The sequence below is a fragment of the Vipera berus genome (assembly GCF_964194415.1).
Source record: "Vipera berus genome assembly, chromosome: Z".
In the NCBI taxonomy this organism is placed as follows: domain Eukaryota; kingdom Metazoa; phylum Chordata; class Lepidosauria; order Squamata; family Viperidae; genus Vipera; species Vipera berus.
Window position 1 is genome coordinate 89583190 of NC_138205.1, and position 15238 is coordinate 89598427.

Here is a 15238-nt window from a genome sequence, read left to right on the forward strand (position 1 = left end):
TTCTTGCTTTGTTAAGTTCTGTCTTTGAGTCTCTATTTTCAACTTTATGACCACTTATTTGTTTTGTCTACTCCTTCTCTGTTGTTTCCTGGAAGTTTTTGTTGTTGTTGTGGAGTTAACTTAGAAATAGATTTATGGAACATTCAAAAGATTTTTAAGAGAAAGATAAAGTTTTCTCCGCAATTGTTTTTATTGGGTATTGTTGTAGATTGTGATGTTAAAGAAACCAATTTGATGTTAAATATGATAACAGCAGCACGGTTACTGGTGGGACAATATTGGAAGAAGGATAGTTTGCCTACTATAGAAGAATGGGTGTTTAAAGTTTCGAATCTAGCAGAAATGTCTAAGATTTCTGCTTACTTGAAAGATCATTCACAGGAAAGATATATTTCAGTTTGGAGGAGATGGATAGATTATATTCAGAATAAATATGGGACTAAAAAGTTCCATTTAGCTTATGAGTAGATTTTAGAGGGATATTGTTATTGATCTTAGTGTTGGTACTTTGTATGTAGTTATGTTAAAGGGGAGTTAAAGCACATTATGAATTTGGTTAATTGTATATTATGCAAAATTTTTATTTAGAATATGATTATTATAACTATAATCCTGTATTTAGCTCTGGGAAGTGGGGGGGAGTGGGCGGGTTTGCGGTGGGGGGGATTTGGGGATATATTGTAAAATCTTGTTTTTGTAAAACTCTTTAATAAAAAAAAGAAATAGATTTATTTATATTTTCAAATTTATTTTGGATTTCTTTGTGATTTGAGTTAATTGCAGTACACTATATATCTCCTCCTGAGAGGTATTTATGTTTTCTTGGTGTGTTCTATCTACATGTCTCTGATCCATGATGGCCAAAAGTTGAAGTTTTCCTTCTTATCAGCAAATAGGTTTAGAGTCCCGGTTAAATAGATATTTGTAATCCAAAGTGTTCAAAAAAGATTTTGTTTCTAAAGTTTATAATTCTCTCTTTGTCTGCAGCCCAGACTGTTGTCTCTTTTTTGTCACAGCTGTTTTTTGTTATTAAAGCTTTCAAGGTCACAAACACAGATTAGCTTTTCCCAGGTTTTGGCAAGTTCTCTGTGGAAATCATAACTGTCATAATCTTCATCCACCACTAGGTATCAGCATCTATTTAGTTTTCACTATGAACAATGGTCTTTAAAATGAAAGTTTTAACCATTCAACAATTTTAAACTTGTCCAAAGTTAAATTTTAGCTTTCAAGTTTATAAATTTTATTTCACTACCATATATTTTGATCCTCCATGGAAATTTTAATTCGCCGCTTCTGTTAGTATAAGGGTGGGACGGAAGTCCTCCTCCTTCACTTTCGGAGGTATTTTGCTTCTTGAGAATCTTTTCCAGGAAATTAAGTGTAGAATAGGAAGGGGAAAATCAGATTCCTCACCCAATTTCAAGCACATTGTTTAATGTTGTGGTGGTTAGTTCTTTTGGACTTCAGCTGCAAATAGCTTGGGCTGATTAGTGAAATACAGCCTTTCTCCTGTCGGGTTAGAAGGCTTTCCCCAAGACAAATGCAATGACCGCCGTCATTCCAGGGTCGCCGGGGCACTCTTTATTCTTCACCGCCTCTCCGGGGCGGCTTGGACCCATTAGGGTCTCCAGGCAGGACGAAAATTAGCCGTGGGGGTGCGGCAGTCCACAAGCCCATAACCAGTCACTACCGCGCAGGACCAGAAGTCCCCTATTTACATAATTCTTATTTAAGCTTAATTTCCCCTTAATATTCAAACATCAGTCATAATTTTCTCAATATTAATCATCTAAATATCGAGATTTTCCATTTTTTTCAAATGTGTTAGAATTCTTACTATTATATATATTAGGTTATTATGTTCATTTATGTTCATTTTGAATGTATTTCTGTATTAAGACTGTAAATTTAAGCACATTTACTAAATGCCTAAAACGTAAATGAACACAATGGGTTTTATTTATTTTTCTTTTATCAGATTTATCTCTGCATTAAACCTTAGTAGACCTTAAGGTTGCATTTTGAGACATACAAACATTAATTAACTAATATTTCTCCAATAGCCATAGTTGAATAAAAATAGTTGTTTAGTCCCCTACCATTGTTCATTATTATTTATGTTCAAGAGTTTCTTGATTGCTGTTTTATAGCACCTATAACTAATTTACTGTCAATATTCTGATCATTATTGAATCCATTCCATTTACCAAAATTATCTTTAAAAATCATATCATACCCAGTTTTATTTCCAAAAGACAATCAACGGAGGAAATATAAAATCTGGTTTCAGTTGCAATGTTAAAAAGGAGTGTTTGAAGAAAATAAATCAAACACTGCTTCAGAAAAGCCATTAAGGATATGCTAACTACTTTCAACATTGTTTATAAAACAATGTTGAAGGATTTCTTATCATGACTGCCTTTATAGTATGCTACATTTCATTTGATTGGTTCTATATAATGCATAGTCCATTTATTATATTCAGCAGAAAGATCTCTTGACTGAGTCTATTGTATTCTCTTCCTTATGCTAGCTTCAAGTAAAAAGGAAGAAGAAAGCAGGTATCTGTACATGAACAAGAAAACAAAAGAAAAAAGAAACTGAACAGATAAAAAATGAGTAGGATAAGTGAAAGCTTTATAAATGAAAGCAGATGTATAAAATTACAAGCTGTCAGATCAGCAACAGAAATGAAGATGATGAAGTACCTCCCACTATCAATTATAATTATTCATTTTGCCCTGTCCTGCAACTTGTCCTCATAAACCTCTTCAGATAATGATGGAAAGGTACCAAATGATGACTCACATTGAAGAAGGGGACAGAATCATTCTCCTAAATGTCCAATTCTGTTAAAAAGCCATTATATTTGTTGCAGTGATTTTCCCATGTTCTCCAAAAAGATTTCTCTCTTAAGATTTTTAATTAATGAAAAAAGTATTGTTTATATAACTACATTTTTAAAAAACAGTTGAAGTTATTCCAAAATATGTTTACAAAATAATACTACCTATGGATGATTTGTAGGGCAAATAATTTTAGAAAAATAATGATAAGCTGCTTAGACAGATAAAGTGTCAAGATTTAGGCTGTGCGCCTTTGGCGTCTAGTCATGCCGGCCACATGACCACGGAGACGTCCTCGGACAAGCGCTGGCTCTTCGGCTTTGAAACGGAGATGAGCACCGGCCCCTAGAGTCGGAAACGACTAGCATGTATGTGCGGGGGAACCTTTACCGTTTTACTATAGAATTAAAGTAGCTTACATAGTATGTAAACAGGTACCTAAAGATACACATTTAATTTTACTTAGAATTTTGTTTAATTTTCCTATCATGCCAGATAAAGACAGTCAAATGGCAACTGGGCTTGCTTTCTAGAACTAGAAATCTAACAAAATTTAATTTTAAGAGAGATGTGGATGATGTTCTATGTTCTTTATGAATAAAAAGAAAAGTTTGTTCTCAATTGTTTGGGAAGTAAATGTATTGAAATAAAGTAATGCTATAGTATTTGATGATATTATTATTAAGTTGGTCCAGTTTAGAATGAATTGAAATCAAGAGATTAGTAATGCCGAGTCCTAGTCTTGTTAATGGTATTGGATATATTTAGAACATATCTAGAATAATTTAAACACATTGGATGTGTTTAATTAGAATTATTTGTTCTGTGTTAAAATGTTTAATTTCCAATTTCAAGTCATAATTGGAAAAGGATAGATTGGCATTGGCTTTATTTCAGCAGAATTATCATAACTTTTATATTTATTTTATCTCCAGATAAGTATAGTTTTAAAATACCACCACCGCTATCCCAAAATGATAAAGCATTCTGATATTATCAATTCTCTTCCTCCTCCTCCTCCTCCACCACCACCTCCTCCTCCTCCTCTTCCTCCTCCTTCCATTTACATTATATTTTAATCATGGGGATGATGAAATATAACCTGTCTTTTCTTTATTTGATGAACAAAATATTTATAAATAATTTAAAATTTTATTTATCTGTCTCTGGACCTATTCTGCTGGAGCAGGGTTTGCCTTCACCCTCTGCCTGCATGCCAGAGGTTCTAGATTCAGCTGTCTCTTTGCTGTCTGGGAAGGAGCCCCTTCCTACTACACTTCGGGATGCATTCCACCAAACATTTTTTCCTTTCTCTACGTATCAGTTTTACCCTACCCTTTTCTCTTTTTCCCTTTTTTCTCTCTTTTCTGTTTCCCTTTTTTTCACTGCCAATTGAGGAAATGCCAATTAACTCTTGACTGTGTTTATAGGCAAGCAACTACCAGCCATTTCATTACACTGTTTTCTTGTAGTGATATCAAGTAATTATCAGACTTGCTTGGGCCTTCTGATGCATTATCCACCTATCGGAGATGTTCATTCATTAATCTTGAAAGCTCTTTTTCTCAGAGATCCAAAGGTAAGTTACACTAAATTTTGTCAATTGCCGAATTTTAAAATCACTAATGGAACACCCCAAATAGTATTAAAGAAGTGAAATTGGGAGCAAGAAAGCGGAGTGATGTGTTGAGCATAGGGCAAAGCAGTCCAATTCAGAAAGATCTATCAAAAGACCTTAGATCTCAAAGTTTGGATGATAATTCAGGATCTATCAGAGCACACTGCATTATATGGGCCACTTGGAACAAATCTGGTTCATTTTTCATTCATACAAACCATTGTTGGTTGGAAACCTAATGACTGTTTTCAGATTTATATGTGATTGAAATTACTGAGAAGTCACTCATTTCACTATGCTCTCCTTTGAGCATAACAGAATGTGAACCAAATACATAATATTTAAAAAGTTATATCTGTGTTTTTGACAAATACAGGTAGTTCTTGACTTAACAACAGTTTAGTGACCATTCAAAGATATAATGGCACTAATCCTAAGTGACTGGGGACCATTTTTCACACTTCTGACCATTACAGCATCCCCATGGCCATGTGATCAAAATTTAAACACTTGGCAACTGACTCATATTTATAATGGTTGTGTTCTGGCATCATGTGATCACCTTTTTTGACTTTCAGACAAGCAAAGTCAGTAGGGAAGCCAGATTCACTTAACAACTGCAGTGATTCACTTAACAACTATGGCAAGAAAAGCCATAACTTGGGGCAAAATTCACTTAACAGATATCTTGCTTAGCAACAGAAATTTTGGGCTCAATTGTGGTCCTAATTCGATTACCTGTAAGATGTTTTATGCCTATAAAGGCATAAAATACATGAAACATATGTGTGTGTTTGACAAATTGCAGTTTTTTTCCTAACCAAAGCCACAAAAATGTATCATTGTAAACTCATATTAAAGTTTGTGATAACTACTAAAATTGTATTTATTTATTTATATAGTATATATGCATTAGAGGCTGTAGCCATGTGCAATGTAATATAACTATAAGTAAAACAAAATATAAAAATTAACATTAAAATCCAGGTATATTGAATGAAATTCAGTTTGGGCATCAAATATCCTTATCTTCTTAAAAGCAATTTGCAGTTGTGATTGTATTTCTAAAGAGCCATCTTTGCAATCTGAAGTCTTAATGCACAATTCTTAGTTAATGCTTTCTTGAAGAATGTCTTTAAATAGGTTCAATAACTGTGTATGATACAGAGAACTTATTTTTAATGTTAATTTTTCCAACCTCCTTCATGTGTGAAATGTTTGTTTTAATGCTAAACAGGCTGTCATTACTCACACTTTAAGCATCTAAGAATTCATCTTGAATCTATGAAATTTAAAGCAGAAAATAATGTACTTTTAAAATTGCATGTTCTTCAGTAGCAGGAAAAATATAATCATGGATTTTATACTGTGTGCTCTAGTAAATAAACAATAATAAAAAAATGGTCAGGAAAATGTTACGTGAAACAATGTTATTTTTCTGTATTTAAAAAATATGGAAGACACCTATTTCTGTCTTCAAAAAAAAACAGATTTTCCAAATGTTTGGTTTTTAAAAAGAGCCATTATAGGCAGAGTTGTGGTGCCTATAATTTAAACTGGGGTATTCAGAATAACACCGAGATGTACTAGGCATTTTTCTTAGTACCTAGCAAATTCTGTGCCTCTCTTAATTTTTTATAGCATCAGACTTGATTCCAAAAATCTTCATTCCAGAAAGCATCTTTTTAAAAAAACTACACAAAGAAAATGGAAATGTCTCAGAAAAGGACAGCAGGAATAATCAAGGGATTAAAATCTTGAGAAAAGAATTTTGTAGTATTCTTCAAATACCTGAGAATAAATCTTATGGAACAAGGTTAAAATGTCTCTTGTTCTGAAATACAGGAACAAAATAATTAATTTAAATTACAGGAAGGCAGATTCCAATTGAAAATTACGGGAAAAGATCTCAACACTGAGTGCATTGCAACAATGGCAACAATTATGCAAGGAGATTATAAGATTTCCCCCTTCTTTGGATTTTTCAAAATATTAAACAGTTATCAATCTATCTACCTGGAATTCTTTAATCTGTATTCCTGCATTGAGCAAAGTTCAAATGACTGTTTTTAATTTTCTATTGTATCCTTTTGTTAATGTTTGTTGATGCCAAATCACCCCTGAAGTCTAAAAATATTTGCATGTATTTTGAATGATTGTATTAAAATTTATTTATAGTTACCATCTAACTATTCTGCAAGTAAACATCCAATATTAAAGCTGCAACATTTGCAAAGCATTGTTGCTTACAAAACCAAACTACTAGAAGGACAAAATCAATGTTTCTTAAAACAAAGGTAGCCCACAGAAGCTGGATTTAAAGTTAATTGCACTTGCAGTAAATGCTTTGAAGTCCATGTGCCCTAATTTAGTGTTTAATTTAAATCTCAGCAATTTCATTAGGACTTCTCCAAAGTTTCCTAAGTCTTGAGCCAGCTCAATGAGTTTTAATACATGGGGGACCTTTATATTACGGAGGCTAAACTCCCATTTCTCTTTGACTTAATACATGTATTCAGAATATACATACTACATTCTCTACAGCAGACATGTCAAACACAAGGCCCGGGGGCCAGATCCGGCCCACGAAGTGGTTTCATGTGGCCCGCGAAGCCATCCTGGAAACAGTGAGGGAACGGCCCACCACTGCCTTGGCCCTGGCCCAGAGACCCTCTGCCTGCCAGAGGCCCTCGGATCTGTCCCACTCCTGCCCAGGCCCCCATTGGCACCCTTCATGCGAACATTGTAGAGCTGGCCATGCCCACCCAGTAGGCCATACGCACTCTAGCCATGCCCACCCAGTAGGCCACACCCACCCTGGCCATACCCACCCGGCCCCCCGAGGGCAACCGCAATGCTGATGTGGCCCTCAATGAAATTGACTTTGACACCCCTGCTCTACAGGCTGCACTTCTTCAGAATAAAAGTATGTTTATCAAAATTACTTTGATACAGATTGATATGATTTGAATGAATATTGTACCTTGTGAGAAATGAATAAGTGGAGTAGTTTCTTTTTCCCCTCCCCTTCAAAAGTTTTTGGTTCATTACAAGCTTTAAATGGAAAATAGGCATGGCAATCAGAAAAATATAAAGTGATTAAAAACAGTTCTAACTTGAGTTGTTCAAATAAAAAAAACAATTAGAAACAAAAGTAATAGAAAATGAACATATTGTGTTCTTTAAATAACCAGATGTTCTTTTCTTCCTGAAGGCAGTCAAGCCTATGAATAAAAGGTTGTTTTAAGTTAACTGTGAATTTTGCAAATCTGTTTTACCCCATAGCAAATAAAATTCTAACACAGCAACAGAAGCAGAATAATTTCATCTGTGTATGTGGCTATGGTTGTTCTAACCTTATCACTATGACTTACTATGAATCTCAACAGTAATACAGACTATTTACATTTCAGAAGATATGCAAAGAATTATCAACTACCTTTGATCAGAATTTATTCCTAAAGAAAGTTTAATGAATCTCTGAACAGTGATATGACTTTAGCTGAAGTAAACTAGAAGTAAAACAATGTGATGTATAATAATACCAGAAAGAGACTTGGAACTTTATATTCTTTTATTTTTTTCTAAATCTATTTAAGGCCATTCAATGGATCACTTCCAGAAGTGTGTAGCAGACAAAATCCTGGATGAGTCATTTAAAACAAAGTTCTCATATTTGCAGCAAACTTCGTTGCATCCTTATTTATATATTGATGGACCATGAACCTGGTCCCATCAAGTTCTCCCTAGGAAACACACAGTTAAAGATTCCCCTTTTTGATGTTCTGATATTTTCCATCTCTTTCAAATGTTTTTATAAATATTAGCAGCAAGACCATGTCTCACCCTGGATAAAAAGCTTGTTGCTGGCAGGTAGGCCTTGTTTTGTAAGACAGCGGTCTCAAATCTTTCCAGCTTTGTGGACTGTTGAGGGGAAGAGGGGATAGTTCTGTATAAGTGGTGGGTGCACTCGCACGCGCACACAGCTTCACTTGCTCAAGCGGTTGCACAAATGGAGCTACGTGCATAAGTAGACCTGTGTGGGCATTCACCCGCCACTTCTGCAGCCCAGTTCTGAACGAGCTGCCACTCAGTAATGGGCCACAGCCCAGGGGTTGGGAACCCTGCTATAAGAGCTAGAGGCATTTTGTTCTACATATCCAGCAAAGCTACCTTGTCCCACTTTCTCAGAAAATGTGCCCCATCTGCTCTAGATGGACTTCAAGTGGGGAAAGAATGAAAGCCCATGCTCTATAATGAGCTATAATGCCCAATAATACCTGTGCTGCTGTAAATTCTAAGTTGGCTGGGGATCTATGCCATGCCCATAATCAATTTTGGAAGAACTTCATGAACTTATATTTTGTAATGGAACAAGTCATTCCTCAATAAGCAACAAGATATTGTGATTGCATAAACCATTCATGGTAAAGAAAGATCAGCCTGGGCCTGAGAGCTATTGGTTTTGGTCTTGACAAGTCACATGGAATACCTGAATTTCTATCTTGCCCATGCTCCCAGATTCTACCTAGTGTTAGATCTTACATAGCTTCAAGTCCATGAACCTAAAATTATTTGATTGAATGATAAGTTTTAGTTCCCTTTGTAAAGGGCACATTTTGATTTCTATTGAAAAATCATAATAGCAGAGGAAGAAGGGGAAGTTCCAAAGTCTTACCCCACAAAATATGCTGTTTTCTGCTATGTGTTTAGCAATCAAGAGATCATAATGATATATGGGAATTGGGAGATAGAGAGAAGAGGTGCAGCCAAGGGAATGGTCAGATAAAAGGAGCAGCATGGATATGGATGGAACAAATCTCAGAAATCTTCCTCAGTTTCTTGAGATGGGGGAACATGTACTTTCAGACTTGCAAGATTCTGTTTTACTTCTTTCAAACAATATTCTGAGTTGGGTTGTACTGTTATTTGTTATTTGTAATGAATTTGTTATTCATTCATCTATCTAAAGCTCTCTTTGTGATCTTTAACTGAGCAAAACAATGTATCATAGAACAGTAAATTGTGAACCATGGTATCGCAAATGGACTTACAGAATGTGTTCTAAATCCAGGACCCATTACTTTTGAAGGAATGAAATGTGGGGAAATTGTGGTAATGCAACTGGGTTGCTGCTGTGGTCATGAGGACTCTACACATTTCAATATTCTATGACACGTTACCCAGCTAGTCTCACAATTCCTCACTTGCTCCCTTATCCTGCAACAGCCACTTATCTGCCTACTGGAAAGGGAAGGAAAAGGAAGGGAGAAAAAAGGAAAAAAATAATAGGAGGAAGGCAACCTTACCCCTCCTGGCCCTTGTCAGTCCTGCCCTCTTTCAACCTATGATGCCCCCCATGCCCCTCAAACTTGCAGCTTCCTCCGGCATGCTTTTCCCAACCTGCACTTCCCCACACCTGCCTTTCCCCATTCATGCAGCATTTCTTGCACATCTCTGTGCACCCTGCCATCTCCTGCACATCTTCCCTGACCTGCAAAACACCTCATATGCACTCTCAAATACCTTTAGGCACCCTCTTGACCCACACTACTCTCTAATTGCCCAACTAGATCTGTCATCTTTTTGCACTCTTCTTGACCCATACCTGCTCACCATGCTCCCTATCCAATCTGCACAGCAAATTTCACATATCCATGGGCATGTTTCCCAAACTACACCAGTCACTATTGCACTTCTTCAACATGAAGCATCTCTGGTGTACATCGCTTGAATCTCTCAAGTGACCCACTTGAATCTCCTTACTCCTTACCAGAAATTCCTATCTCAGCAATGGGAAAAAAGAGAAATTAAGGGACATGTAGGCCAGGATCAAATACTATCCTCAAAATGATCTCAGTATGCCCCTCCCAAGTTTGGTCCACCCTCGATATCAATCAGTAAGGACCATTTTTAAAAACAGCAATTTTTTTCTTTTTCCAACCTCCAACTGATTCCTTAATTGATGTTCTATACACTTGAAAAATATTTCCATGTCTTTTTGTCCTAAAAACCTGTCACTGGGACCTTTGAACTTCTCTGTATTATCTATTAATAGAAAATATTTATTTTTAGAAGTGGATTAAATCTTAAGAATCTTGGATACATTTGCAATAATGGTTATGTTTAAGAATAGATCTTAAAGTATTATTACCCTCTCCCTGAAGCCTCACCAAATAAAATGGTGGACTAATTGTATATGTTTCAAAAAGATGCCATAATTCTGATTATGTTGCATTTTAATAATCATTATTCAAGTCCTGTTACAGCAAACTAAAATTTAATATATTATTAATGATTTGTCTGAATGATTTTGGGGAGAAAAAAATGAGGGGCACTTGTGTGTGTGTGTGTGTGTGTGTATATATGTATATGCATTTCTGTTTATGCATAATATTTCATGCTGAATGTTTTGATAAGTGGAGAAAAAGGTTGGATACACCATCTAGTGGTTGTGCTAGTTTGTTAAATTTTGTTAAGATAGATATACTGCAACTTGAAATTGAATAATTCTGTTTCTGATATTTAATGCATGAATTTAAAAAGTCAGTACTTTTAATTTAAATCGTATTGGATAGAAATATATTGGTCACATTTTAAAATGTTTTAATTATGCACTCTGACAATTCTCTCCCTCCCACCTCTCTCTCTAGAGAAATCCCAGACCTATAGCTCACCAATTTCAACAGAATTTGGATTACTACAAAGCACGTGGAGCTGACTTAATGAATAAAACTCGGTAATCATGCTTTGTATGTTATCTGTAAAGGCGCTTTGCCAATAATTACTATACATATTTGTAAATATATTTTTGTATATTAGGAGCCAATAATACTAAAAATAGTAGCTAATTATTCAGTGATGATATGAAAATATAATAATTTTCTCAGTCTTAGAAAACTGAGTTGACACAAGGAAGACGTTGCCTGTTTTCACACATATAATGCTCTAAAATCTAACAAAGTAGATTCCTTCGTTAGAGACTATTCCATAGCTAAAGCTCAAGTATCAAGAAGGCCGTTTTACTTGCCATAGCCAATTGTAAAGAGCATTCAAATTAATATGGAAAACTCCTACTCAGTTAATTGAGACTCAAGGGACTATGTGGGTTATTGAATGTTGGTAGTGGTACTTAGAATTTGGTTTATAAGAAAATATTTAAGCCACTAAAATTTTAAGACTGGCTGTTATTGCATAGTTGATTTTTTTACCCAGTTATTCTGTTACTTCACACATAATTAAATTGTGCCCTTCCTTGGCCTATGAACAATCACAACATCTACAAGACAAGGATTCGAGGATATAAATCGTCAGCAAGTTATTGCTTTCGTATCTAGAGAAATTAGAATTTGGCCCATTTACCTGGAGGGAAACTGTTTTAAAAACAAAATTTGTTATATTGCCATCAACAGATCTATAGGGCAGATGTGCTCATATTTCATATAAACAGTACATTTGACCTTGTGGATCAAGCACAGTTGAAAATGTTTTCATGTGTTTTATTTCATAATTTTATAGAGATGCAGTTTAAGGATGCTGTTCAAATTTTGTTGAATTATCTGTGACATTTAGATCTGCTTATTCTTTTGCACACTTATTATAATAGTGGAAAACTGATATATTTTTATGTAATATATCATCAGAGGGGAGATGGCAGCAACTTAAGCTATATGTTAGTGAAGTATATCTTACTTTTAATAGGATTTAAAAGGTAATAAGTTATATTCTATTTATTGAATAAGGATAGCCTTTGGCTATAAAGATAAACTTAGCTATAGACTTGCTTTATACAACTTTTGTAATATTACTCAGTTATAACTACCATTTATAGTTATTGTTGAAATGGGTCTTTTTCATCTGAAATCTAGAAATCTATACTACTGTGAGAAAAAAATAAAAGAGGAACCCACTAAGTGTTACAAATTCATGTGAACCACATTTACATTACTGTGAACTCCAAGAATTTGTGCAGATTTTTTTAAAAAAATTCACAGTATTATAGCAGTTTCTCTTTTCTAGTGCTTGTATGCAGAAAGAGATGTCCTTGAATCAACTTTGTAAAGCAAAACATTTCATTTGCATACACTGCAGAAGCTGAATCATTGCACAGCTTTATTTTAAAAATATCCCATTGATATCCAAGGTCAATTATTCCTATTATGATTAACAAAAAGTTTTCTTCAGGTACTGCATTCATGTATCCTTGACATTCATTTAAACAGTACCTTGCTTTTAAATATATTTCTTTATAACCATAAGGTAATCAACCTTTTTTTTTAATCAGTGTTGTCCCTTTTTCTGATATTTTTCTATCTTTTCACCATAATGGTAAAGAAATGGAGTCTGACCCTTGTATTATAGTCTTAATCATCTTACATGTATGTATCAGAACATTGAAAACTAGCATAAAGTTGAACTTCATTTATTAAAGTATCTATATTATGAACCTTGTTAAATTTGTAACAGCAGTTTAGGATGGTTGCTATTTATGTCAGGGGCATAGCAAGTTAAGAGTACGTACACAAAAAAGGTAATGAACCACCAAAATTATTGCACAAGAGAATGGGGGTCATTATGAACAAATTACCTCTAATTGTAATGATGTACAGTCAGCTTATAAAACAATGTGAATACTTTCCCCTAACATCCGTCTTTATTCAGAGGAAGACAGAGATTGAGAGACCTGAAGATTGTTTTAGGGCATAAACTGGAGTCAGCCGACGTGAGACTTTCCAAATATTATTGAGTGTTAATGGCAACAAGAGATTATGAAAGCATTAACTATTATTATGATTATTATGATTATGATTATGATTATGATTGAGTTGGAAGGGATCTTGGAGGTCTTCTAGTCCAACCCCCTGCTCAGACAGGAAACCCTGTACCATTTCAGACAAATGGTTGTCCAGTCTCTTTAAAAACTTCCAGTGTTGGGCATTCACAACTTCTGAGGGCAGATTGTTCCACTGATTAATTGTTCTAATTGTCAGGAAATTTCTCCTTAGTTCTAGGTTGCTTCTCTTTAATTAGTTTCCATCCATTCCTTATTGTCTTCAGGTGCTTTGGAGAATAGCTTGACTCCCTTTCTTTGTGGCAAACCCTGAGATATTGGACACTGCTATCATGTCACCCCTAGACCTTCTCTTCATTAAACTAGACATAGAGAATCATCTTTGTTGCTCTTCTCTGCACAATTTCTAGAGTCTCAACATCTTTTTACCTTGTGGTAACCAAAACTGGATGCAGTATCCCAAGTGTGGCCTTAACAAGGCATTGTAAAGTGGTATTAACACTTACGTGATCTTGATTCTATCCCTCTGTTAATGTAGCCTAGCACTGTGTTGGCTTTTTTGGCAGCTGCAGCACACTGCTGGCTCATATTTAAGTGATTGTCTAGTAGGACGCTGAGATCCCTCTACAGTTACTACTATTGAGCAAGGTACCATCTATACTGTACCTGTGCATTTAGTTTTTCTTGCCTTAATGTAGAACCTTACTTTTTTCACCATTGAATTTCATTTTGTTAGATAGCACCCAATGTTCTAGTCTGTCAAGATCCTTCTGTATCTTAAGCCTATCTTCTGGTGTGTTGGCTATTCCTGCTAGCTTGATATCATCTGCAAATTTGATGAGTTCCCCATCTATCCCCTCGTCCAAATAATTGATGAACTTGTTGAAGAGCACTGAGACCAGAAGAGAGCAATAGAACAGAACAGAACAGAACTGAATTGAATTGAATTAGAAGGGACCTTGGAGATGAGATCAACTCCCACCTTCTGACCTTTGACAAGACCCTTAACATTTGGCTCTGCCAGATGGCTTGGGGCCCCAACAGGGGAGTATCATACTGGAAATGATTGATTAATTAGCAGGCAATCCAACCTGCCTCCCCTCACAAAAAATCCTCTCCTTCCCCATCTTGTAATTATGATTTTACTTTGATTGTTCTTTCATTTTGTGTTAGAAATATTTCTCTCTGATGGTTTTAATGTTTGCATGTTGTAAATTGCTCAGAGTCACTTTGAAACAAGATGGCCAGCAAATTGAATGAATGAATGAATGAATGAATGGTCTTGGTTGTAAAATATTCCTAAGACAGACAAGTTTATTTTTTTCCAGTAAATAAAACTGTTCCTGTGGAACAAAATTCACTGTGACTTTCAAAGGCTTTCAGAGAATGAAACAATCTATCTCCCTACAAATAACTAGTATTAAAGTAGAATAATATTGCATTATTATACTCTCTAGATTCATTGTAATATTTTTGTGGAGTGAGAGGGATCCTTAATTACAACAAATTCATTTTGAAATTTTCCAATTAGTTTGGTAGTGTCAATTAAACATGATAGCAGCAGTATGTATGTATGTTTTCTTTTTTCTTTTTCAGTATCAATGCAAAGGTTGCTCCTCTGAACATAAATAAAGTTTCCAGTAGCTTATTGAATTTTGGCCGTAAGCTGATATCCCCAGCAATGACTTCTAGCATTGCAACTCTTCCAGTTGCAGGTAGCAGTGGCAATGTTTCTTCTGTTGTCATGCCCACAAGGAGCACGGTAGAACTCCCTCCATCTCAGCAGCAAAGAATAATGAAATCTGAAAGTGTGCCAGTTCAGCTAAGCAAAGGTAAAAATGTGTCATTTCTGTTTTTTGAAAACCAAATCCTGTCATAAACTAAGACAGAGCTTTTAGCATAATATAAGATGGTGAGATGAAATCTGCATATCAACTTGAATATTACTCATTTTTGCTTGCCACCATATCCTGTTTAATA

At 35.1% G+C, this 15238-nt stretch overlaps 1 protein-coding gene across 9 annotated transcripts in view; it reads left to right on the forward strand.

Moving 5' to 3' along the window:
* Positions 1-15238, forward strand: part of TBC1D5 (TBC1 domain family member 5) — a 336845-nt gene that overhangs the window by 272685 nt on the left and 48922 nt on the right. For all 9 annotated transcript variants that reach the window (XM_081343522.1, XM_081343519.1, XM_081343516.1 and 6 more), the window contains 3 exons: positions 4322-4428; positions 11121-11206; positions 14855-15090. In XM_081343522.1, coding sequence (XP_081199648.1) covers positions 4322-4428; positions 11121-11206; positions 14855-15090 — 429 coding nt within the window. The remainder of the gene's footprint in view (positions 1-4321; positions 4429-11120; positions 11207-14854; positions 15091-15238) is intronic.